Below are 26202 nucleotides of genomic sequence, written 5' to 3' on the forward strand. Positions count from 1 at the left end.
GTAGTTTATTTAGTAGTTCATGCTATTTATCTTGTACCTATGGACTATATAAAATAGAGTCCTATTTCATTCAGTACATAATGGAAAGATTTGCCTCTGCAAAGATTTCATAGTCTAAAGCAAAGAGACTTATCAGACAAGTAAAAACATGTTCAGCTTCTCACAATACCGAAAAATAATAAAGTGAAGAAGGGTGAGATCACAGACACTTTCCTATATGACAGTTTTAAATGTATTTGAGAAATTAAACCTAGATTCACCACTATGTGAAACAGTTTTGGTTAAATAGCTATATATTATGCGCCATTGAGATGTCTTGACATCACAGAATTCAATTAGATTTTTTTTTTTTTTTTAAATCAATGTTCAGGATTATATTTCTAGATGAAAAATTTCTATTTTATTTTAAAATTTGATTATGTTTATTCATCCACTTGCCCAGCTCCAGATATATTTTGAAGGAATTCTTATGTAATAGCATGAACATGAAAAAGAGTCGTTGTGCAAGTACTCACGATGCTAATTGCCATAATAAAATTTGATCTTCTCTTCTATTGATTGTGACCAGATATCCTCCTATGTCTCTACAGAATTCTTCAGCCTCAAACCATGACTTCTTTTGGTTTCCCTCTCTCACAAAAAACTATTGAGAACAAAAAGTAGAAATAAATTACTAAATATGCAAAGTTTGGCATATAAAAATATATAATTGCCTCTGTAATTAAATCAGTATCACTTTAGCACCTCTTTATTCTTGAGGCAACATAACATCTCTCAAGACCTATAATTGTAAACATTGATGATGTAAACTATAAGTATTTTTTTCTTAGCATCCTCTATTTTAAAATTAGGCAAGAGTAGCATAGGAATCTCAGCAGAACAAAAGGTATCACAATGTACAGAGAAGAAAGAATAATTTATAACTTAATTAGAACTTTCACCACTGAAAGTCTCAAAGAAATATAGAATAGCTCAGTTGTGGTGTTTCACAACAGAAAGCAGGAGATTTTTGAGAAATGGAAGATGGAGGGAAAATCAATACGTTGGAATAGAAAAGAATATGGGCGGAGAAAACCATTTGGCAAAGTGCTGACCAAGGAAGAGATTTTTGTATGGCGGTGCAAGCATACAAATAGCTCCACTTTCTACTATGAAGTACGTACATTCTTGAAGTAAGATACTGGATGCTTGACATTTTGGGGAAAGGATAATTAGTGATTTGGTAATTGGCAGAACCAATATTGTTAGTAACCATAGCTAAGTGTGACATAGAAGTGTAGACCCCTATAAATACAGGGCTAAAATAATCTCTGGCCTCCCAACAGGCAGAGTGTCAAGAAAGAAAGTGAGAGGATACCTATGTAAAGACCTGGAAGAGCAATGTTGCATATATACTTTTACTTGATCTATTTTGCCTTTTCTTTACTTTTTTTTCTTTTCAAAAAAGAGACTTTTTAATGCAGTTTTAGCTAAATCAAGAGAATGCCCAAAATCTTTACTTGCTAAAGAGTCACCAATGTCAAACTAAACCTGGATCTAAAAGATTCACTGAAAGTATCTCATGCTGTGTGAGAAAATGTTGGCAGAGGGCCAGGTTTCCATAAGTTTTCTTTTAGAAGCATTGTCTTATACAAGTGACACTGCAAGCTCTTGAGATACAATATTATATTTTTCTGAAGTACCAAAGTCCTGGAAGCAAATAAATTAGGTGAGGTTCTCACCTGGCATTTAAATAAAAGAAAACAAATTTCTAGCACTCCATTTTCATTGTTTCAGGTTTTCCATTGTTGACTTAAATTATATTTGATGGATTTTCTCATGTTTTTTGCCCTTGAATACCATGGAGAAGATCATTCCTCAAAAATGACCCAGCACCTAGGTCCCTGAGTACAACGGTGACCAGGGCACTGACCCCTGGGCTGCCCCGTGCTCAGGCTCACAGAGAAGGTAGACACACACTTACTTTGAAGCACGAGTCTCCCCAGGAGGCTCCGTCCCAGCCTTCAGCACAGGCAGCTGCAGGGACTCGTACTGGAGGAGCAGGAGATGGCACTCCTGCTGCCTGCTGTTTGCAAAGATAATTTGCTGTCTTCTCACAGCTGACGACATCCCATAATCCCGCTGCAATTCCAGTTCCTATGGCAACACAGCCTTGCTCTTTTCCTTAGTGGTATGGAAAAAAATTAGTAAAACCAAAGTCTTAATTGCTCTCTAAGAAATGAGACCTCTGCTTTTATTCATAGAAAATTATGAAAATGGAAATGCAGATTATGCCGATCAAAAACCATCATGGATATAAAATTATTTTTAATACCTCCTGCCAGAACCTGGATATGGGCCAATGAGTCTCACAGACACACCTTTGCTAAAAACGGAGATTTGCAATTTTGGAATACAAATCTTTCTTATCTTGCCACCCCAGGGAAATCACAGGGCAAATGGCACTTGATTTTATTTACATATGTAGCAGATGGCCTGCGAACTACTTTGGTGTTCCTGATATCCAAGTAATTCAATTTCAAGAAGGCTGATATCAAGTATAACTAGTTTTGTTTAAGGTATAGCTAGCTAATCTGGAAGGGAAGAGTTCCCACATAGATGCTAATCTGTCTTGCTGAAATGCAAAACAGATGGATGTTTGCTGCTCATTTCTCACATATGCACCTTGTGGGTCAAAAAACTGTCCATAATAATTTTTCTCAATGTGATGAGTTGTTGTTAACAGGTGTTCAAAAGTTGAAAAAAATGAGACCGTGAACCTTGTTAACTCCTGCACAGTATTGCATTCAGTCTAACCCATTAAAAATCTGTTTCTGTACAACTTTGCAGGAGATGATTGACTTACACAACACCTGACACTCAGCTGTGATAGTGCTTGTTGCACTAGTATCAAACACAAGGTCTGATGATGTTGGCTGCCTACAGCTACAACCACAAAAGAAAGTGCCTACTCTAATTTCTAAATCCAGGGGATAGAAGCAGAAACCCGCACAAACTGCAGTTGCATTCCTATCACAAGGGTTGAGCCCATGCAGATCTTACCTGGCATTGCTGCGTTCCAGTATGTGAAGAGAAGAGGTTCATCACTGGTCCACCTGAAACTCCCTCGTTCTTCTGTGTCAGAGAGACCGATCCAGAAATATTTTTCAGACCGCAGCCCAGTTAGACTAATCAGAAAGGCTTGCTCATTTCTGAAGTGGAAAATGGTGTTCAGTCACAACCTATTACCTAGCAATATTAATCTAAGTGGTACAAATAAAGGTATCACTATCATTCTAGCATGACTCCAAGGCAACAGCTCTTCAGTGAAGTTCAGGCAAAACCTCAGCAGTCTTTTAAGTGTGGTCAAAAGAATTTGATGAGGGACTTTATCCTTTCAGCTGAAGGCATCTTCTTTGCTTTCACCCAGTTCTGTGAAATGTCACAAATCACAGCTTACATGGGCTTCTAGTTGTATTCTATTATTTTTCTTGTCTTTCCAAATATTTGAGGTGCCTCAAACAGACCACAATCAGGGCCAGACCTTCAGCTTTGCTAGTCATTATGTCTGAAGGTAGTCATGTTCCTCAGAGGCCATGAAGCCTGCAAAGCCTGACTGAGATATGGGTAGGTTGGAGATGATACATTCTATCTGTGGTGGGGCAGGTCCTGGGCAAGATTTCCCACATTTGTTCGGAATTTGGCTTAGAAGATAGTTTAGGAAAATGTTTTTGTTGAATCTTTCCTATCATAATGAGATAACACCCATTGGTAAATAGATTAAAATTGTACTAACTACTTTCCAACAGAAAAACAAAACAAAACAAAATAAAAGTAACATAGAAGTTGCTTTAATTAGGAATTGAAAGATAAAACTGTTTAACTCAAGAATCCCCAAAATTTGAAAATTGTTTAATAGCTTAAGTAGAAATCCCTAAAACATTGAGTCTTTTTTTTCCCTGCATGGATAGTTTTATTTGGCTTACTACTACAAAATTTTTGAAAAGCGCTGATAAAACACTTTGAAAAGTTAAAAAAATGGACAAGTTTCTCCATCAGAAGCAATGATTTTGAAGTATAAAAAAAAAAAAATTTCCTACCTGCTTTCCACTGTAGCTAGATAAGCTTTGCTCTGTTCGCATGTCTTTTTTGCTTCTGAGAACGTCAGAAGTGCAGAGCCCACTAAGTAACAGTGAAAACCATATCTTTTCCAACCCTGTGACAAACATAAGTTTCTTACTGTGAAATTGAAAGAGACTTCAAAATAGAAATTAGCTCTGCTCTTTTGTGTATAAATATTCCATGTTAAATTTGTTGCAGCTAAAGTTAAAAACAAGATGAGACTGGGCTGATTTGTTAATAAACAAAAGCTGGTTTTATGTTACTGTTTGCTCCCACAGAAGGCCTTTTTGTTTTCATCTTTTACATGTACATGACTTTACAGGGAAAATTGTGCTATTTGCTATTGCTTTCCAGTGCTCTGTTAGGCTGGGATTATGCAAACTGCACCATAACGAACAAGTGATTCATTTGGAGGGAGCTGCAGCTCCAGCCTTCCAGAGCTGTGGGATCTGACATAATGAAACACAAAAATATTGCAATATGGAAATGAATTCACATACAAGCACAGCTGCCCAAAGCTGCCCCTGCCACCCCTAAGTGCAATAGGTGAGACTTTCTGAGCCAAGAGGAATCCAGTTAGTGCTTGTTCATGGGGAGGGTAGAAAGGAGGAATATCAGTAAAACAATGCTGCTTCTTCCTGCTCTTAGAGAGATCTATGCTGATCAATCTAGACATAATGATTTTCTGAAATTCTGGAAAAATTACTTGTTTGGAAAAAAATAACCTGCTGATATCACTTAAAGTCCAACTAAGTAGTCCATCAGTAGGAACATGGTACAGAAAGCTGATCCTTTTCTGTTTTGAAATTATTTTCTTTCTTTTATTGTTCTTATATAGTAAGGACTTTATAAAGACTTTAAATAGACAGCAGATCTGAGAGAAGAGAAAAAGTGGCTTTTGGTAATTTCACATGTATTGTTAGGCTAAGAGCATAAACAGAGAGAATAGTGGTGAAATTACGATTTAAAAGATACATGTAATTTTGTCACAGGGTGGCTCATCTGAGAATAGAGGGAAAGGCAGTATTCATGTACATGCAAATGAATCTTGACTTTCTTGAGTATTAATAGAGCAAAAATGAAAAATGCACATATATTAGTAAACTGCTAGTAGGAAAAGACTAGGCTTCCTCAGGAGTAGATTTGCTAGAAGATACAAACACAAAGACTCTAAAAGAAGCAAGAACCCATAAATTAATTCCTGTTCATTTTTCCCAACATAATTAATTTATGAGAGAGTATTTACTTTCTGGCAACCTGGGTCCTCGATTGTCTCTTTTTCAGAGGATTGTGATAAAGGCTTCTTTTTACAGATGTAGCCAAGTTGCTTATCACAAACATCAGTTGCCCAGTATCCATCCTAGAATATCAGGGAGAAGAAATGAATGTAAAAAAAGGGGCACTCATAAACATAAGAAAACGAGTGTTTTCCTCTTTCTTCACTACAAGGCCCACTGAAATTTGTTACCTAGGAAGGCTATTGGATCATGGCTGGAGGTTTATTTTTTAAAAAAATATAGACACATCTGTCAGGATTGGTTTAAGATCCATTTGATGCTGTTTTGAGATGATAGAAGGAAATAACATCTTGACGTCTCAGCATTACTTGCTATCATAACTATCTATTTAATGAGGGGGTTTGTAAATAGACATCTCATCTGGGGCTAATGGATCTGCATTTAGAGCAGGATTATTTAACAACACTTCTGGAAAAAAGATCAATGAAACTGAAATAATGCACATCTGAGTGTGTTGCAGTAAATCTATTTTATCCATCAAGGAGAAGACTCTGAAAATTACTAATTTCTTTTAAAAAAGGAATTATGTAAAAAATAAAATTTAAATAGGAGCTTTTTTCCCCATAAATTCTGATTTAGGATCAATTTATGCCTAATACTGGCAAACATCAATATTATTCTACAATACAACAGTTCTTTCAATAACTACATTACTTTCATAACAACATTTTCAATGTTTCTCTTAAAATTCATGACACTTTTTGTGTGTGTATATGTATACATGTACATGTATGTAAATGTGTCAAACAACCATGTGTTGCAAGAAAATAAAGTTTGTGAGTGAAGTGGTCAGAAATACTATAGGATTTTAGAATAGGTATTTGGCAGGTAGTGTGAGTGCTCTCTTTGTCACAGCTGAAGAATCATGCCCTAGTACCAGGTCTCCATTCCTCAATGACATGTCTCAGTGAAGTGACATTGAGGGACATAATGGTCTATCGGATTGGAAAATGAGGTATGCAAATAGCGTCTATGATAACCACACAATGTATTAACTAGTTCATTCCTTTTCCTCTCCCAGAACTATAACTTTTTTCATTGCTGCAGCATTAGAATGAATCTAATATAAAATTTCTGGATCAGACTTTTCACCAGATAAGACATTTCAAAAGGTAGCACTAGGAAAATGCTATGTCTCTATTTCTGATCTCTTCTGTCCTCTGAACATCTCATCTGGTTGATGCCAAATTTATGGGGAAAACTATTTTAAATTAATACAAAAAATGACTCCTGAATAAGTGTGTAATGACAAGTGATTTCAGACTGATGTAGTTACTAGTTTGCATTACTATAAAATGATTACATGGTTATACCTGTCCCTTCATAACAATGCAGTCCTCCAGACCGTTTATGTAGGTGGGATGCCTGTGCTGCCATTTTGTGAATGTCACAGGAGTCCCATCACTCCACTCAAAATAGAAGTGAGCCTTGAGGTCGTTCAGACCCAGCCATAGTTCTTCTGTTGGCTCTGAAGCATGGAAAGAAATAAGTTTGCTTACAGTCCGCTACATAATACAGTGAACATTTTCACATCTGGAACAGGGACTGATAAATTTTGGATGTGGTACATGAGAGGTGGTCTTTGTGCTTTAACAAAAATGCTGGTTTCCTCTCAGATCTGCAGTAAGAGATGTCTTGGTCTGTACTGAAAAGGCCTCAAATTCCATCTGAAATACTGAGTTTAATAAACATAAAGCTCTTTATGGATGGCAGAAGATTTTTACAAACTTTCCGAGTATCTGTGATTCAGAACAACAAAATGGCCCTTAGCATGGAGGGTAAAACAATGAGTGTCCCACCTGTCATAGAATCCAAGAATCATAGAATGATTTGGGTTGGAAAGGACCTTGAAGACCATCTCGTCCCAGCCCCCCTGCCATGGGCAGGGACACCTTCCACTAGACCAGGTTGCTCAAAGCCCCGTCCAACCTGGCCTTGAACACTGCCAGGGAGGGAGCAGCCATAGCTGCTCTGGGCAACTTGTTCCAGTGTGTCACCACCCTCACAGGAAAGAATTTCTTCCTTCTATGTAATCTAAATCTACCCTCTTTCAGTTTAAAACCATTACCCCTTGTCCTATCATTACACTCCCTGATAAGGAGTCCCTCCCCATCTTTCTTGTAGGCCCCTTTTAAGTACTGGAAGGCTGCTATAAGGTCTCCCTGGAGCCTTTTCTTCTCCAGGCTGAACAACCCCAACTGCTCAGCCTGTCCTCACAGGGGAGGTGCTCCAGCCCCCTGATCATCTTCATGACCTTCCTCTGGACCCGCTCAAGCAAGTCCATGTCTTTCTTATGTTGGGGGTCCCAGAGCTGTCAGGAGATCATACTGAGCCCAAGCCATGAGGACATCTGCCAATACATCCCCTTCATGGAGAAGCATTAGAGTGCTTGTAATGGCCCATCAGGTGGGTTCACCAAGTCCAGCAAGTGTCGCGACTGGTTACTACAGATCCAAGGAAAAGCAGAAGTCAGAAAGATACTATTTTCTTAGAAGGATATACAGCAAGAGGTTAACCTCAGCAAGAGGTTTTAATTTTAGGAAGCTAAATTTCCTATATGTTTAGAGATCAGATTTAAAGATTTTGAACATACAATAAAGGTGGCAAAAGTGCAATTTTTAGACATCTTCATGCGTCTCTATTTTTTTCTTTTAATTTATAGTGTTTTATAATGTAGATTATTTCTTGATAAATATAAATATACTTCTATATTTATGCAACAGCAACAACAAAAAAGAATACCATAAGTTATATTTAGTCTTCCACTTGTAACATTTCAGAAAAAAAGCATTACTATTTAATACGAAGCCCAGCTTTTATGTTACAGATGGGGCAAACAAAATACAGGCCTACATATATACTCACTGTAACCAAGCTGTGACACTAGAAAGCTGTATTCAGCAATGTTGTGGACACTTGCCAAATCTCCATTTTGCCTCTTACATGAAGTCAGAGCATCTTTCCATATTTTGAGTTCCCGTTGAATGCTGTAGCAGTGGCCTGCATATGGCCACCAGCCATCTGGGCATTTAATACATCTCAATTCCTCTAAAATCAAAGCACAATTTTTCAGAGCAATTTTGTACGAGGAAAATAGAGAACACCAGAATGAGGTCTCTCGAGCACTCTTTACAGAAGTGGGACTAGATGAATAAACATAAAGCTGTAGTTAGAAATGCAAATACATTCAAATGAAAAACAGATATTAAGCCACAGTATGTTAAATATGCAAATAGAATGATGTCTCCAGAGAATCATTGAAAAATGCCCATATTGTGTCAGAAATGCAATTTGAAATAATGCTCTGGGAGGAAAGAGAGACTAAAGCAGACATCAGCCTCTCCTCTCTTTGCCCTCAGAACAGTTCGGTCAGCGTACCCTGGTCTCCCATGCTTCATGCAATGGCTGACATTAGGCTCTGCCTCCTGTTCAATGTCTTCTTGCAAACACATAATTTTCAGATATGGAAAAGTGTGAAGTAATTCTTTGGCAACTGCAGGTCAGTAAACAGTGCAAATTAATGCAGAGTTGGTAGTTTTCATATTAACTCAGTGTCTTTTTTATTACTTAGATTCCTAAATATCTTTAAAAGCTAACCTTAAGCTTACTTTAAAAACAGAGTCCTGCATTTCTTTTTAAGGTTAATAGGGGAATAAAGATTATCTGAAATTATTTCTCTATTTTCTTTACTATAACTACTTCTTTAAACGTAGTTTTTATTACATTCCCAGATGACAGCCTCCAGCAGATTCCCTCCTGCATGTGGCATGTTCATAGCCACATTGTGTCATTGAAGCCTCAGGTCGGGTGAAATGTAGCCTGTGGGAATACTGCTGCTCCTCCTGCTCTACTCCTATGAACCCAATACATTGCAAACTGTTGTCATCAGAGGAGGATTTTTTGCATTACTATTAGAGTAACTGTAATTGATCATTTGGAACAAATTAGTAGAAAATGAGAGGCATAAAATTTCTACTGTATTTATGCAAATTTGATTGCTGGCACTGGTTACCATGACAGAGAAGCTTTTATCTGTCTTGCAAGAATGAATGACAGAGTGATGGAACAAAATAATAATATTCTCCTATGAATGGTTAATACACAATGGGAAGACAAAAGCAATATCTAAAAGTCTGTGTGTGCATGTATAGCAGTGTTTTTCAAAGGTTTCTAACATCTTGGTTGGAAAAGAATGTTGCATACCTTTTATTTACATATCTTTCTAGATTGCTCTTTCTAGAAGTCAAAGAAAAATCTTTCTTTTTATTTGGCTAGCCTACCTTTGGGTATAATGTCAGACACTAAACTGAAGTTTCTCTTTTTACAAATGTAGCCGAGCCTCTGGTTACATGCTTGGTTTTCCCATGTAGCATTCTTTCTAGGATTCATCACTCCACAGATTCTCCCAGGGAGCAGGAAAGGACTTCCTTTGAGTCAGAGAGAAAATAGAATCTCACAGCAAACATAAATAAAAATATTAACAAAGCCATCATATTATCAGTAGAAACTGGTGTTGTGGTTTATAGGATGATGCTTTTAGCCCATGCTTTGAGAGTTAAGTATGACCCTCCACTGACTTTGTGTCAGGATAGTATGGGGAAATTTCTGGTTCTTTTCCTGATATCCTGGTGCTTACAGATGGAGCAGCTGAAGGTAGACCATTATGCTGTATCAAAAACTTACAAACTTCAAAAATGCTCATTTTTAAATTATACCATCCCTCCAGTATATCTCAAGAATGTCACAATTCTACTTTCCTATAAAATAGCTTTTCTCTTTTCTGTTGCAGTGTGCAAAAACCTCTGTAAGTAGCTGTGTTGGGTTTGTGTGTGTGGTGTGGTTTTGGTAGTGGGGGAGGGGGTTACAGTGGTGCCCCCTGTGAGAAACTTCTCAAAGTTCCCTCTTCGATAACATATTTAAGACGGGGAAACTCAGAGGAGGAGTGGGAGTTGTGAGAAGGAGTTGCAAGAAGGACACCTATGCGAACACTGAGGTCAGGAGGAAGCGGCAGTAGGTGCGCTGGAGCAGAGACCCCCTGCAGCCTGTGGTGAGAGAGCAGGCTGCTGCCCTGAAGCCTGTGGAGGTCCACAGTGGAGCAGATGCCCACCTGCAGCCCACGGAGGACCCCACACCGGAGCAGGCGGCTGCACCTGAAGAAGACCAGGGATGTGTGGGAAGACCCTGCTGTTGTAGTCAGGCACTAGGAGGACTGCAATGTGCAGGAGGGATCCACGCTGGAGCAGCTCAGGAAGAGTTGCAGCCCATGAGAGGGACCCCAAGCTGGAGCAGGGGAAGAGTGTGAGGAGTCCTCCCCCGAGGAGGAAGGAGCAGTACCAACAACATGTGAGGGACTGACCACAACCACATCTCCTGCCCCCACCCTGCACAGCTGGGGAGGGAGGAGGTAGAGAAATTGGGAGCAAAGCTGAGCCTGGGAAGAAGGGAGGGGTGGGGAGAAGGTGTTTTTAAGATATGATTATACTTCTCACTGTCCTACTCTGTTTGTTAAGTGGTGATGGTGTTCAAATTAAATTTATGTTCTTTTTCTTCCCCAGTTGAATCTGTCTTTTAGTCATGACCATAATGGTGAATCCCTTCCTATCCTTACCTCGATTCCCAAACTTTTTACTTTATTTTTTCCTTCCCATTCCTGAGGGGGAAGGGGTGAGTAAGCAGCTGCATGGTGCTCAGTTGCCCTCTACGCTCAAACCATGACAGCAGCAAAAGAAATAGCCTGATACAAATTTTTGAAAACTTAAAGGAAAGTTTAATTATTCCTTTACCACCTTGTAACATTTCCAAAACAGGAGATGGCTTGAAATACTCGTGGTACAAAGGAAACATGGGACCAAAAAACCAACAAGCAAACAGAAGAACTCCCCATTTGTGAGGAGCATCACAAACCCACTCCTGTCTCCCTTCCTTGAGGTGGCCCAGTGCAATTTTGCATAAACGGCTGAGGAATTATGAGCTGGCTCTATAAGCCTCTCAATAATATTTAGAATTTCTCCAGACAACATAGTGTCATTATTTTCTAAATATTTTTCTGCTTTTGGAAGGTATGATTTATATTTATACTCTTGGGCAACATGTTATGGAAAAATTCTGATCTTTGGTCTGTAGCATTATTTATCACTCCAAATGATACTCAGCTTTCATAAAAAAGATCTTCGCTTATATAAGAAAACAAAAGAACTTGCTATAGCTGATATCCACAGTGAACTTTGTAATTTGGAAGTGTACTTCTTAAAATAAAGATCTAGATCTTCAGCTATTGTAAACCAGAATGGGTTTTCCTGAAATAAAAGTAGCTAGGGTAGTTTTATTAGTTGGTGTCTGATAGAATTCCTTCAAAGATTACAAAATAGATACAGTTCTTACCTGGAGCCCAGTTTAAATATCTGAAAGGGCTGCCCCCAGCCCATTGCCATCCACTGTTGAAATCCAAAGTATTCAATCCAATCCAGAATGAAAAACTGAATTTTTTAGTTAGCTCTAAATTAGAAAAAAAAGTCAGTTGTATCTCCCTATTCTCATTCTTAGCAAGTTCATCTAAAAGAAATATAGTCAAAAGTAAGAAATTTCTGTTTCTTAGTTTAAACCAGCCCCATTCCAATATTTTCCACATTACTGAGGTGCACAGATTAAAAAAGTAAAATAGGTAAATGAATAAATATTGATTTAGCAGAGATCTCAGTAGTTAAAAGGGAAAACGAACATCTCATTTCACTACTTAAATAAGAGTTTACTTCTCTCACTTTTTTTCATTACAACATAACGTCAATGACCAGCTGGAGTGCATGGAGCTCTGCCTGGGGATGGATGAGGAGCAGACCATGAGCTTATGGGTCAGGATTAAAGGGAAGGCAGGGACAGGAGACGTTATAGTGGGGGTCTGCCACAGGTCACCTGACAAGGAAGACCGAGCGGATGAGGCCCTCTATAGACAGATAGGAGCAGCCTCACATTCACACGCCCTGGTCCTCATGGGGCACTTCAGCCACCCCAGTATCTGTTGGAGGAACAACTCAGCAGGGCACAAGCAATCCAGGAGGTTCCTTCTCCAAGTTATAGAGGAGCCAGTGAGGAGAGGGGCTATGCTGGACCTTGTTCTCACAACAAGAAGGGGCTGGTGGGGAATGTGAAGCTCAAGGGCAGCCTTGGCTGTAGTGACCATGGAATGGTGGAGTTCAAGATCTTTAGGGCAGTGAGGAGTGTGCACAGCAAGATCGCTACCCTGGACTTCAGGAGAGCAGACCTTGGCCTCTTCAGGGATCTGCTTGGCAGAGTAGCATGCGTAAAGCCCTGGAGGGAAAAGGGGCCCAAGAAAGCTGGTTAATATTCAAGGATGACCTCCTTAAGTCTCAGGAGCGATGCATCCTGACAAAGAAGAAGTCAGGTAAAAACACCAGGAAGCATGCATAGATGAACAAGGAGCTTCTGGACAAGTTCAAACACAAAAAGGAAACCTACAGAGGGTGGAAGCAAGGACAGGTAGACTGGGAGGAATACAGAGAAATTGTCTGAGCAGTCAGGGATCAGGTGAGGAAGGCCAAAGCCCTGATAGAATTAAATCTGGCCAGGGACATCAAAGGCAACAGGAAAAGCTTCTGTAGGTACATTGATGATAAAAGGAAGACTAAAGAAAATGTGTGCCCTCTCCAGAATGAAACAGGAGACCTGGTTACCTGAGATATGGAGAAGGCCAAGGTACTCAATAACTTTTTTGCCTCAGTCTTCACTGACAAATGCTCCAGCCACACTGCCCAACACATAAGGTAAAGGCAGGAACTGGGAGAAGGAAGAACCACCCACTGTAGGAGAAGATCACAAGTGCACAAGTCCATGGGACCTGATGAGATGCATCCATAGGTCCTGAAGAAACTGGCAGATAGAGTGGCTAAGCCACTGCCATCTTATTTGAGAAATCATGGCAATCTGGTGAAGTTCCCACTGACTGGCAAAGGGGAAGCATTACCTCCATTTTTAAAAAGGGAAAAAAGGAAGACCCAGGGAACTACAGGCCAGACAGTCTCACGCCTGTGCCTGACAAGATCATGGAGTGGATCCTCCTGGAACCTATACTAGGACTCATGGAAAATAAAGAGGTGATTGGTGACAGCCAATGTGGCTTCACTAAGGGCAAATCGTGCCTGACAAATTTGGTGGCCTTCTATGATGGGGTTACAGCACTGATGGATAAGGGAAGATCAACTGACGTCATCTGCCTGGATTCATGAATGACATTTGTGTCTCTAAATTGAAGACATATGGATTTTATGGATGGACCACTCAGTGGATAAGGAATTGGCTGGATGGTTGCACTTGAATAGTTATGGTCAACGGTACGATGTCCAAGTGGAGAGCAGTGACGAGTGACATTCCTCAGGTGTTGGTATTGGAAGCAGTGTTGTTTAACATCTTTGTTGGTGATGTGGACAGTGGAATTAAGTGCACCCACAGCAAGTTTGGTGATGACACCAAGCTGTGTGGTGCGGTTGACACACTGGAGGGAAGGGATGCCATCCAGAGGGACCTGGACAGGCTGAAGAGGTGGGCCTGTGAGAACCTCATGAAGTTCAACACAGCCAAGGGCAAGGTCCTGCACCCTGGTCAGGGCAACCCAGTGGGTAGGCTGGGGGATGAAGAGATTGAGAGCAGCCCCGTGGAGAAGGACTTGAGTGTATTGGTGGATGGAAAACTGACTATGAGCCAGCAATGTGCACTCAGAGCCCAGAAAGCCAACTGCATCCTGGGCTGCATCAAGAGAAGTGTGGGCAGCAGGTTGAGGGAGGGAATTCTCCCCCTCTACTCGTCTCTCATGAGACCCCACCTGCAGTGCTGTGTCCAGCTCTGGGGCCCCCAGTAGAGACAGGAGGCCCCAGAGACATGGGTCAAGAAAGACATGGACCAGCTCAAGTGGGTCCAAAGGAAGGCAACAAAGATGATCAGGGGCTGGAGCACCTCCCCTGTGAGGACAGGCTGAGAGAGCTGGTGTTGTGCAGCCTGGAGAAGAAAAGGCTCCGGGGAGACCTTATTGTGGCCTTCCAGTACTTAAAAGGGGCCTACAAGAAAGACAGGGAGGGACTCCTTATCAGGGAGTGTAGTGATAGGACAAGGGGTAATGGTTTTAAACTGAAAGAGGGTAGATTTAGATTAGATAGAAGGAAGAAATTCTTTCCTATGAGGGTGGTGAGACCCTGGAACAAGTTGCCCAGAGAAGTTGTGAATGCCCCCTCCCTGGAAGTGTTCAAGGCCAGGTTGGACAGGGCTCTGAGCAACCTGGTCTAGTGGAAGGTGACCCTGCCTGTGGGGTTGGAACGAGATGATCTTTAAGGTCCCTTCCAACCCAAACCATGCTATGGGTCTATAAGAGATCATTATCATATGTTCTCCTAGAAGATTAATAATCCTTGAAACACAGAGGAAAAAGATAAATTTGAGGACCAGACCATAGCCCTGCTCAGGAATAAGTGCACCATCGTGAAGGCAAGCAGAGAAAACCCTCCCCTTCAGACAGGCTCTAGAAGATGCAGTAGCTCCCACCTGGAGCCCAACGGTGGGATGGGGTCATTTTCCCCCCTATAGAGGTTTGGGACCAACCCTTCATAAAAAAACACCGGCTAGTAGAAGGGCCGTTCAGACAATCTCCCTTTTGGCAGCTGCTGAACCACCCCTGACATTCTGCCTTCTTTGCTGAGACAGAAGACAAGGTAGCCAACTTCATCATCTAAACGTCTGGGGCAGCATATTTTAAGGTCTTGTTCTCTATCATTTTACCTCCTATATATGCTTGCTCATGAATCTCTGTGATGCTTAAGAGTTCTGCGTCTTGCTGCTGACAGCTTTTCCTTGCTTGGTGCCATGTTAGAGCTGATTCTGAGTTTATCTGATAGTGAATGCCAGTTGAGACATCTTCCATCCAAAATCTTTCTGTGTCATCTGGAAGAAGAAGTGACATAGAGCACGGCTGTTAGAGGATTGACATTGCACCAACTAAAAGCCAGTGAAGTATGTAATGATGCGAAATCTCTAAAAATGCACAGTATTAAATGTATGCTATCATCAACTTTAAAGTACCAGAAAAATTGAAATCAGATTAGGCATCAATTTTTTAAAAAGTGTAATTTTTTTAAATTAAAAATATTATTTTAAATTTATAAGTTTTTAGAAGGGAGTGAATGGGTTTCCAATATTTGCTTTTAGATTTTCTTTTACACAAAATGTAAATCATACCTATATAAACCAGACATATTTGTTGATTGAAAAAAGAGACTGCAGGGTGATGTCAGAGGAGGAAAGTAAGCGTGTAGGTGAACTATGACCCTGGAGGATCTTCATCCCTGTGGGGCAGGAACTGCCTCTTAGTTCATCATCAAGAGAAGCAGTTTTTCAAAAATGGCAGAACCTGGCCCTTGACAGCTTGAGGAGCTATAAAAACAGTCTATGTTTCATGACAATTAAATAAATAAAATGCAGGACTCACTTATTAGTGGGCAAAATCCATACCGTTTATCAGCATCAAAGTCTGCAGTTGTCGCACACCAGAGCCAGCCATCTGACCTACCAGCATCTGTGCACTCATTGTACTGTTTGCCTTCGTATTTGAAAGGGAAAACACATGGCTGTCCATTGGCATTTCCTTGTAATGTAAAGGTATCTAGGGGGAAGAAAGGGTTAAGAGAACAAATGAAAATAAAGAAAGGGTTAAGAGAACAAATGAAAATAATCATAAAATCATAAATATGACTTTCTGATAATGGATCTAACTATCTATCAGTATATCTGTCTATCTAAATTGAGAGATTGCATCATCTTTTTTTAACTAATTTTTATCATTTTTCCCCCTTGTGTAGCTAGAGATTTTAAATAATATGTTTTAATAAATTTTGGGGTTTAAATACTGTGTTTAGAGTTTGATATATAGGTCTTGTAGGAAAGTCAAATTCTGTGATGATAAGTTGCTAAGTTGTGGTTTCTGACAACAGAAAAACCACAAGAAGATCACAGACTAGTTCACTGCATTGTTGTGTTCTGTACGCCTCAATAGGTTTGCTTTATCACTCCATCTTTTCATTAATTGTTTAAAGTAAAAGGATAGCTGAGCAGAGAGAATACAGATCATGATCAAGTTGTCATGAGCATATTTACACAGTAAAAATTTTAGGTTTCAATTGCACATTTCTGCACTTGGAGAGGTCATGCAGATTTACCCTCAACTGATGAATAAGATAGGCAGTGCTTCATCTTTTTAAGCTATCACAGTATTATGGGAGCATTCTTTTATCCTGAAATTTCTGTTATACACTCTCAATCTCACATTCATGCAAAAACATTCTTCTGCCCAGTTCTACATACATTACTGCTTTACCGTTTCTCTCTATAGCTATACCAAATGAGTGATTTACGTCTTCAGACTACAACTGTTCTTCTAATTTGGTCAGACTGAAGGGGAGGAGCCAGTTCTTCTTTCTCATACCTCATGTCTTGGAGCAAAAAGAGAAACTTGCACAGCTATCATGAAAACATGACTCTAAAACCTTTTGACTGATCACTGCACAATGGATGTGACGGGGAAGGTAAATGCTCCATGCTTCCTCATCTCTCATCGCCCTCCCATACAGTGCCACCTGATTTAATATTCCCACAGAAAGAAATTCCGGTTTAAAGACTCTGCTCTTATTACCTCCATTTCTCCCAACATCCCTACATCTCCCCTCTTTTATTCTGTGAATCAAGAACTGCCAGGATAATACCAAATATACCCTTTAGATCGTGTATGGAATCTGTTAACAAATACAAAATAATCAGTCTATGCATTAAAACTGTAAAGCTGCCCAAGGAAAAGCATTTTCATATCTAGTTTAACACAAAACCAACAGAAAACTTACCCAGTGACTGTAATGAACCATGCACGAGGGAAAGAACAACTAGGAACCTGAAGAAACTCATTGCAAATGTAACTTGCTTTTCATTTCTCTACCAAAAGTTGAACTATAAGTTTGGCAGTATATAAAATCCTTCTGAGTGAGGATAGTAACAGGTCCTCTGTGTCAAAGGCTTGATGGATAAAGCTCTGTACTCTAAATAAGGAAATATCCTGTCACATGATATTTTGAAATAACTAGAGTGCACATTGCAAACACTGCTCTCTGAAGAGCGAGTGACTTCCAAAACTGAAGTCTTCATCCTTGTAACTAGAGGTGGTGACATTTGTCTTTTTCTGGAACTTTGCTAGTATTATATACGGATCAGTTGTTGGGGTGCTGCACAGGACAGATATCTAAAAAAGCAACTTGAGAATTGGTGACAAGAAACCTGCAGTGAAATATCATTGACTTAAAAAAACCTCTGCTTTAACCCTTACATCTCAGGAATAAAGAGAGACAAAACCCCAGTGGTTCAGTACATCTCTATATCTACATATCTAGAGAAAAGAGAACAAATTTTACAGGACCTACAGTATTCACTGCATTGTCAATTACTGCTCACTTTGAGGGCTAATATTGCTTTTTTTCTGCACTGTTACACTGCTTCCTTTGATCACAGTTTGAGTCTGGGCTGTTTATAACTTGTTGAAGATCTGAAAGAAGGGAAAATGTTCAATGCTAGAGGCTAGTGATAAGCTTCCCTGTAGCAGGAGAGAAACTTTTGCCTGGAATACTTTTGTCAAGCAAAAGGATGTTTTCATCTATCTGAGAAATTCCTGATGAAGGTGTTCCAGGACAAAGCCAAACATAAGCTAAATTGGAAAAGCTCCTTTTAATCTGTGAACAAAGTGTTCGTCTGAAGACTTATATTGGCATGGCAATTCTTGTACAACTATGCTGCAAAGCTGTGCTGGCAAATATTCACATGCAGACAAATCCTACTGTTCCTTTTGTTTATTTACATCAGTGAAATTAAAAGAAGTTATGATAATGAAATCGAAAAAAGCAAGAAGTGAAATAGTCAGTGGTGAGAGATATGTATAGAAGCTGAACAGATGATGTCATATGAGGAGCAGCTATCTTTGCTTTTATTTATAAGGTGTTAGGAAAAATTATTGAAAGAACTAGCTAATCTTGCTGACTGTTAAAAAGTATTAAAAGAGAAAAATTTTTCAGAAAATAATGGCTAGATTTCAGTAAAAGTATGAATTGAATAAACTTTAATAATAACTATTCTATTTGCAGGTGACAATCAGGGAGAGCTTAGTGTGAGCAAGTCTTGCAGGAGTAGCCCAAAGTTGTAAAGCTGAGTGGCGCCACAGAAAACAATGGGGTGGGAGAGATATAGAAACTGAATTTACTGAGTGAAACCATATTTTGGATACATCTGAAATCACGAAATGACTCCAACAGAGGGGATCCTAAGGGAAAATACCTGGAGGACACAATTCCTGCTAGTTCCCTCCTCTGCATCACAGAATGCCAGCTGCACGCTGGTTCAAACTGGGCTTTAGTTCCCCTCTTGTGTAAATGGATGCTTCTGAGGATTCAGCTCCCCAGGGCTGCAGAGTGATCAGGGGAGTTTAGTGCAGACACTGGGGTAGTCTAAAAGAGGAATTGAGCACTTCAGAGCCGCCCCTTTTACATGACCAACCGGCTTGATGCTGGTTACAAACCTTTTTGTGTCAGTGTCCTGCATGTTGAATTTCACTTGTGAAATAACCTGTTCTCACCAGGGTGCTAAATTCTTGATTGTATTTACACCAAAAAAAAACCAGGAGTCCAGTGCCTAGAAAAGAAACTTAATTACTTTTTATTATTATTTCTTTTAACCTTCCAACTTGCTCAGTAGACCCTGTGCAGCCTGGGGAAGGCAGGTTGTTTGCTGAGGCTATCTGCTAAGCACTCTTCCCCATAAAGTGTTTGGTGTCTAAGTTATATTTGCTGCTCACTTAAATGCTATTTTGTACTGCTTTCTACTGTTTTTCCAGCATCTTAAACTTAGTCTTCTTGCAGATTCCTACTACAGTATCATCTGCGGCATTCCTTAGTTTTGAGTTCTTTTTTCTTACATTTAAAAATGTCAAGTTGGTGTTTTTCAAGCTGAATTCAAAGTGACAATAAGAAAAACCCTCCCTGTTATTGGCAAAAGGGTTACTGTGCAGACAGAAGGACCTCCCTTCCCCTTTCCTCTCATTTGATTCACAGGGAAGGTTGAAGCTGAAAATTACACTATTAAAAACTTTATTTATTTCCAAGCATTAACAAAAAGAAGGAAGAATGCAGCGTGAGAATATTTTAACTCACATTGGTGAACATACTACAGCTAACAATCATATTGTTAGAAAGAAAAGACAGAAAAAAGACCAAAACCTACACCTAAGCTTAATATCCTTTGCTGGTATGAACTGTATTTTCCATAGCAGAAGATGAAAATGACAGCGTTTTCTATCCCAAAGTTATCTGAGATAAGTATATGAAGCACTATTTTATAAGTGTAATAGGATACAACTATAAGGAACAATAAAAGTGCTGGTCTGATGGAGTAAAGTTTGTGGGGCAAAATGAGTTCAAGATTGCAACAGAGTTGGGCAGATTTTATTTTTATTTCTTTGCAGCATCCAGAAAATCATCAGAATACAGTTCTAAGCAGTAATCACACCTTATTGAATATTCATTCTCACTAGTCAACTTTTATAGTACTTTTTCAGTATGTTTATTTGTTCTTGACAAGTTATTTACACTAGTGTTTTTGCTAATACACTTGAGAACATCTTGACTGTTACAAAACTATAACATCCATAATATACTGATTTTGTAAAATATACCTGATACAAAAGAGTCTGCCAGTGCAAAAAGGGAAAAGGGATCTAATTTAAGATTAGAAATATCCTCACTAGAGACTTTTAACAGATACATCCTTTAATTTCAGCAAGTAACTTGCTCCTCTGAATTGGTACATGCCACAGGACCCATTCTCACCAATTCTTCAGTCACTGAAACATTATTTTAGAAGTGTGTCATTGCCAGAATCTGTTGATAGTTGGTTTTGTCTTTTTCTCTTGTAGAAATAGACTGACATGCCAGCTCCAAGAAGAGCGAGAATAGCCAAGAAAATGAGTGGCCAAACAGAGACATGAACAGGTGAGTGAGTCTCTTCGTTCTTTTCCTTGCCTGAAATGAATGCATGTAACTGTGAGAAACCTTAGTAATTTTTTATTCCACATACAACACGAAAAACATGGAGATGTTCTCTCCTGCCTGAACTTGGAGTTTGTTCACTGTAAATCTGAGCCCTGAATTGTTGCTGATCAGTAGCCAGGCCTCTGTTGCTAATGCTAACATGTTTTTAGTGGATCTAGATTAAGTGATATACAATGCATGCAGTGGATGCTTGTAAGAATTTAATGGAAATGGATGCTTTTGATATGATATGGGATACTAATTATTTGGAAATTAGTTTTACAATATTGTTATGTTACATTATTTACAATAAAGCCTGTGGAAGAAATGTGCATATACATCTACTCTCTGTACCTGTTCTCAGTAAGTCACAAGTCAGGTCACTGCTGAGCTTGTCAACTCAGGGTTAGCCCTGCAGCAGTCCAGTCAACCAAGTGCATGTGAGTGCTTGTGTACATGTAAAAGGCACCATGGGATTACCCTGAGTGATTTATAACCACGCATCCCAGTAACTGTCAGCAGGACTTGATCTTTAAAAGGGGGTGATTTGGGAAAACTCATTTTAAGTTCATCTTGTATTTTGATTTTTGTTAATTTTCTCATGAAAGCTCTTACCTTTTTGCTGTAGAGGACTCCCACTTGGCTCAACTTCAATGAATAGCAAAGAAATAATATGACACTTCATTAGAATTCATAAGTTTGACAGTTTTGCTAAAATTATACAGGAACAAAACCCCCTGAAGTATTACCATTGCATTAATAACATATATGTCTATTATAAAAGGCTACATCAGTGAGACAAAAAATACGTTACTAAGTTTTTACCTTGCCATTTACCATTACCAAACTGTAATAAAACGTTATATTGGTTTTATATCTACCAACATTCAAATACTGACTGTTTTGTATATTCACTCAAAAATACCTTTTCATGTTTTTCCTGAAAGATTAATTTAATTTAATAAGAATATGATGTATATATCTTTGGAGATTAATTTAATGTAGCACATTTTAGGAAGCTCTGCGTGTCCAGAAGGATTCTGCTGTTACAATTAATTTTAAGATTCTTAAATGCCTTCCCTAGAAAATGCCCTCTGAATCAAAGCTGTATTCTTTCCATTTGCCTATGCATAAGAAAGAGACAAAAAAATACCTTTATAAAATCTTTTTTTGTTGAAGGGGTGTAAAAACTCTTTGACACTCAGAAAAGAAGAATTAAACATATTGGATATTCTTATAAAATAAGAAAAAATATTCTGAATCAAGACTCCCTTAATTATCAAGAAAATATTTCTCCTCTTGGATCCTTTACATCACAGTTTGAAAACACACTTGCTACCCAGAGAAGCTATAAAGGCAACATGTAAAGTGGAAGCAGAGCAAAATGTGAAATGAGTAGGTACAAAGCAACAGTATCTCCTACTAAGGCAGGAAACAGTTACATATGAGAGCATCTTTTGATTCAATGGATGGATTTTAGTGCTTCCTTATTATTTTAGTACAATATGGGATGGAATATAATTTGGATGTTCTCAGTAAATCTTTAATGGGGATTAACTGATTTACTGCCATGGGCATGTGTTGTTTTAAGCATGGAAATTAGACGTACATGGGAGATAACTGTTTCTTTGTTACATTTCAGTTTGGTTTTTTTTAATTAAAGACTACACTTGGAAAACGATTAAAAGCTAACCCCAAATTTTCAATTATTTTTCTGAGAACTGCTGTGTCTTGCAATGGCTCTAGTATTGAAGTAACACCCTTTCAACTTCTCATCCAAACAAAGGAATCTTAAATTTTTTTTTACATAGGAAATTAGGTTTTCAACATAGGACAGAGATGTTCCCCACGATTTAATGGGGACAATGCACAATACAAAATTAAACCTGATCTCACAGCTACTACAAAAGAAAGTACAAAGGTTTAAAGATGACAACCTACCATTTTTTAGGTAAGACTGATTTTAACACCTAACTTAAGAGAATGAAATGATAGTGTTTTCTTTCAGACAATTATAACTTTTGCATCTCCACTTGGGAATACTACATGTGGTTTTTTACCTCTGAAACATTAGTCTGGTATATACAATATTGCATGCAATTTTCCAGAAATGCTGGTAAGACAGTTTGTGTAATGACTTGAAGTTCTCATTTAATGTTAATTTTTATTTAATATATTATATTATTATTGTAACACAAACAGCTGACCTTTTAGTATCCCTGCGATATTACTGCCTTAAAGGTTGTTGAATCAGGGCCAATATGAGGCCACTTTTTGATGCTGAGTAGTAATATAGTTTTTGAGTATAACAAGCTTGGAGAGGAAGTTCAATTATTCAAATTAATTCCTCCTTGCAAAGGTATAGCAACTGTTACAATACTTAGTTTCAGGAAAAGTTGTAAGTTTGCACAAGTGTTTAACAGATGCTGTACCAATGCCTGTGTTCAGTATTCAAAAGTTTTCTGAAAGTGTTTTTCTCAACTTAGGCTGCATACAGCACATTACCATATTCCCACGCGAGTGCAGACAGTGATGCGAAGAGCTCACAGTCTGCAAAAACAGGCAACTACAAATGTTTAGAGAAATGAGATATGCCAAATAAAACTGTCTGAAATTACTTCCAGACATGTGGTGGACGGCTGTAACAGTTACTAGTAAACAGATCTGCTCTGTCACCAAGGCCTGAGTCACTAAGGACTTACCTTTGGGTTTTTTGCAGATAAATCCTTTTTCAGAAGAGCAATCAGTGTTGTCCCAATAACCGGATGGTGCAGTCATTTCAACACAGTGATGCTCTGCACTGGACTCTTTCTCCTCCCAATTGACAAAGTCCAGTGCAGCATTATCTAGCCACAACCACTGGCCTAAAGAACAACATACAGAGTAAAAAAAATTTAAAATGTTTCTCATGGATATTTTAACTCCTTAGCTCAGCACATGACTTGAAAAACTGGTTGCTACTACATTTTTGAACAATAGACCATGTCATTTTTTTGTAAAAATTACAGTTATTCTCAATTTTCTCATATTAGCAAAGCATTTTTCAATTAAATATTGAAAGTAAGACATTACCATCCACATTTCGGTAAAGTCCTATCCAGAAACCTCCTACTTTATTTCCAAGTGGTTGTATCGTATGGATCAGAAAGTCAGATTCATCTGTGTTTTCTACCGAAACCAAGGTAGCACCTGAAAGGCATTGCCAAGAAAATAACTGTAACCTACATGAGCAATTACTGGAATGACTTCCTCTTTCAAGTCTGTACAAACAATAACTTTTGAAAGTGTTATGCACGCTACTCTGTTGGCTTCCCCATTGCTTCTTACAGAGGACAGAGACCTGGACGTGCTTAGTGGCCGTGGCACCCCACCACTTCCCCCAGGATGGTGCCCCAGAAGCCAGGGGCTGCAGCCCCTGGGAGGGCAGAAGTCTGCACAAAGTCACTTGTGTCAGTTTATTTTCATTGTGCCAGATTTAGAATAGCTTGGTAGGTAAATAAAGTATATCTAACAATTTAAAAAATATATAGAACAATGTTTTTACATTTTTATGTGAGTTTTGTATTAACTTTATTACAGATCTGATCAGTTGATAATGAAGGCTCTCACCTAACCGAGCACACTCGAGGGAGGCCAGCGCCCAGCTTGTCCCAGCTGATGCTTCGATGTAGTAGCAGTGGCCGCGGTAAGGGATCCAAGCTCGGAGTTCAGGTGCTTCAGGGCAGTCTCCGGGCAGCTGAGCAGGGTCGGTAGGAGCTATAGCTAAAGAAGCCATATGGTATGAAACTGGTATTGCATTATGAGTAACCTATGAAGTAGGATATGTGTGTAAATAGTGTGGGATTTCTCCCACCCAGCTTTAACTATCTGGACCTCTATTTCCTGACTATTCCTATAGGCCCCCAGCTCAGACAACAGGGAGAGCCAAGCAGTCAAGAGTGTAAAACATCTTATTTCTCCGGTCACATTTCTTAGGACAAGGAAATAAATCACATCCTGCAGCATCTACCACTGCCTTGGCAGTACTGTGAGGAAAGCAAACCCTGAGGGATGATATAGATTTTGAATCTGCATTCTCACAATGCTGAAAGCTGTTGTAGGCTAATTAATCATTGATATCACAGTCCCATATTGTATGGCTGCTTGGTGTCTTTATGTTGAAACGTTATACAAAGGAGCCATCAGTGTAGCATGCCTCTGCCAAATTAGTCTGTTTCTAATCATGTGAACAACTCCAATTTACTTCTATTGGTCTGTGGTTCTTGCAGTGCATATGCAGACCAAATGTACAGTTGGGAAGTTTAACTTGGAAGCCACCTTCAAGTGGCAACATCTATCTTGAATCTCACATCAGGAACAGAATGTATTATGTAGCCTTAAAACCTCAAGGAGGGAAAACAACACGATTCTACAAAAATCTACAAACAAACATGCCTCTGCATACCTCTACAAAGAGTTAAAGTTTCATTCACATTCCCAAGGCTCTTACACCTACATCAGAATTGCTTTAGTTCTAGCAATAGTGAACAGGAGTGAAACTCTTGCCTGTATTTTGGCTCAGTGACACCTGTGTGTGAACTTATCCAGTTGCTGCAGTCCACAGAGTCAGAGCACGTTCCCAGCACTTACTTATATTACACACAAACTCAAGTGTGCTCATGTGTCAGAAAGAACAAGGTAAAGATAGAGCTTCATCTTATGCAAAGTTATGACTACCGTGAAAGCAATGCAGTCATATCAATTTCACAAGAGACTTTCATATGCCTGAATTCGTATATCATCCAATAGCAAACCTCCAAACTCTGTAGGGAGGTTGACAGTATCCTGAAGCATACTGCTCTGAGGGTTTTAGCCCAAGCCAGAGCAGTCTCTGGGATTAGACAGACCAATGGAGTTAGGAATGTGTCTTTATTACATTCATTTGCTTACCATCTGATATCTTACAAACTGAACAGTAGCTTTCATTGCAGGGTGCTGTTTTCCAAGTACCATCAAGATCTAGGTAGACACAAGCATTTTTCTCTTTTGGTTCTCCTGCTGCCCATTTTGTGTACCTGGTTTTCCAGTTATCGGTCCATTTGTAATAGCTGCCAGTCTGAAAACAAAGAAGTTCAGGTAACTGTTTTTTTACATAAAAAGCTCTGACATATAAATATAGTGTCCTATGTCTATTTGAGTTTTTTAACAACAAAAAAAAAAAGCCCTGTGCTGCTCTGATATTTTAAACACCATTCACTGGTCTAGGGAATGTCACCAGGTGCTCTGAGTTACACAAGAACTACATATGAACAGTATTCAACAGTGCATTGCTTTCAGGACGGTTTTTCTGTAACACAGACTTCTACAACATGGTAAGAAACTCAGATGAGTCCATCTTAGGTCGTTTAGTAAATCCCATATCAAGAGAAGGAATTACAGAGCATTCATCCCCTCTGCTCTGCTTTATTTAAATTAAAGCTGGGAGCTTTTTGGTAAGTAAAGATTACTTGACATTAAACAGTCAAAATAATCTTATCTCTCTAATGCTCATAATAACTTTTATTAATATAATAATAAGTAGCTCTCTATATAGCAGAGAGTTAGACTTTCAGAATGGCTAACAGTTGCTTCACGACAGCTGCATATCCTGGTTTGAGATTCTCAGCCTGCACCTTTATTTCTGTTACAGTTTCTAGAGCCTTCTACTTTCA

General features: G+C 39.0%; 2 protein-coding genes across 2 annotated transcripts in view; both read right to left on the reverse strand.

The window, feature by feature from the left end:
- LOC141927337 (macrophage mannose receptor 1-like) overlaps positions 1–17418 on the reverse strand; it is a 37419-nt gene extending 20001 nt beyond the window's left edge. The window contains exons 1-12 of the mRNA XM_074834515.1: positions 17291–17418; positions 15886–16059; positions 15180–15341; positions 11781–11894; positions 9680–9826; positions 8265–8447; positions 6713–6867; positions 5348–5461; positions 4080–4195; positions 3043–3191; positions 1964–2163; positions 516–643 (exon numbers count right to left, since the gene is read on the reverse strand). Coding sequence (XP_074690616.1) covers positions 516–643; positions 1964–2163; positions 3043–3191; positions 4080–4195; positions 5348–5461; positions 6713–6867; positions 8265–8447; positions 9680–9826; positions 11781–11894; positions 15180–15341; positions 15886–16059; positions 17291–17351 — 1703 coding nt within the window. The 5' untranslated portion in view covers positions 17352–17418. The remainder of the gene's footprint in view (positions 1–515; positions 644–1963; positions 2164–3042; positions 3192–4079; positions 4196–5347; positions 5462–6712; positions 6868–8264; positions 8448–9679; positions 9827–11780; positions 11895–15179; positions 15342–15885; positions 16060–17290) is intronic.
- A 2498-nt stretch (positions 17419–19916) lies between these two features.
- Positions 19917–26202, reverse strand: part of LOC141927378 (macrophage mannose receptor 1-like) — a 34453-nt gene continuing 28167 nt past the window's right edge. The window contains exons 25-30 of the mRNA XM_074834559.1: positions 25442–25607; positions 24122–24274; positions 23585–23701; positions 23215–23376; positions 21128–21160; positions 19917–20503 (exon numbers count right to left, since the gene is read on the reverse strand). Of these exons, the coding sequence (XP_074690660.1) occupies positions 20334–20503; positions 21128–21160; positions 23215–23376; positions 23585–23701; positions 24122–24274; positions 25442–25607 (801 nt within the window). The 3' untranslated portion in view covers positions 19917–20333. The remainder of the gene's footprint in view (positions 20504–21127; positions 21161–23214; positions 23377–23584; positions 23702–24121; positions 24275–25441; positions 25608–26202) is intronic.

The sequence above is a fragment of the Strix aluco genome, chromosome 1, assembly GCF_031877795.1.
Source record: "Strix aluco isolate bStrAlu1 chromosome 1, bStrAlu1.hap1, whole genome shotgun sequence".
In the NCBI taxonomy this organism is placed as follows: domain Eukaryota; kingdom Metazoa; phylum Chordata; class Aves; order Strigiformes; family Strigidae; genus Strix; species Strix aluco.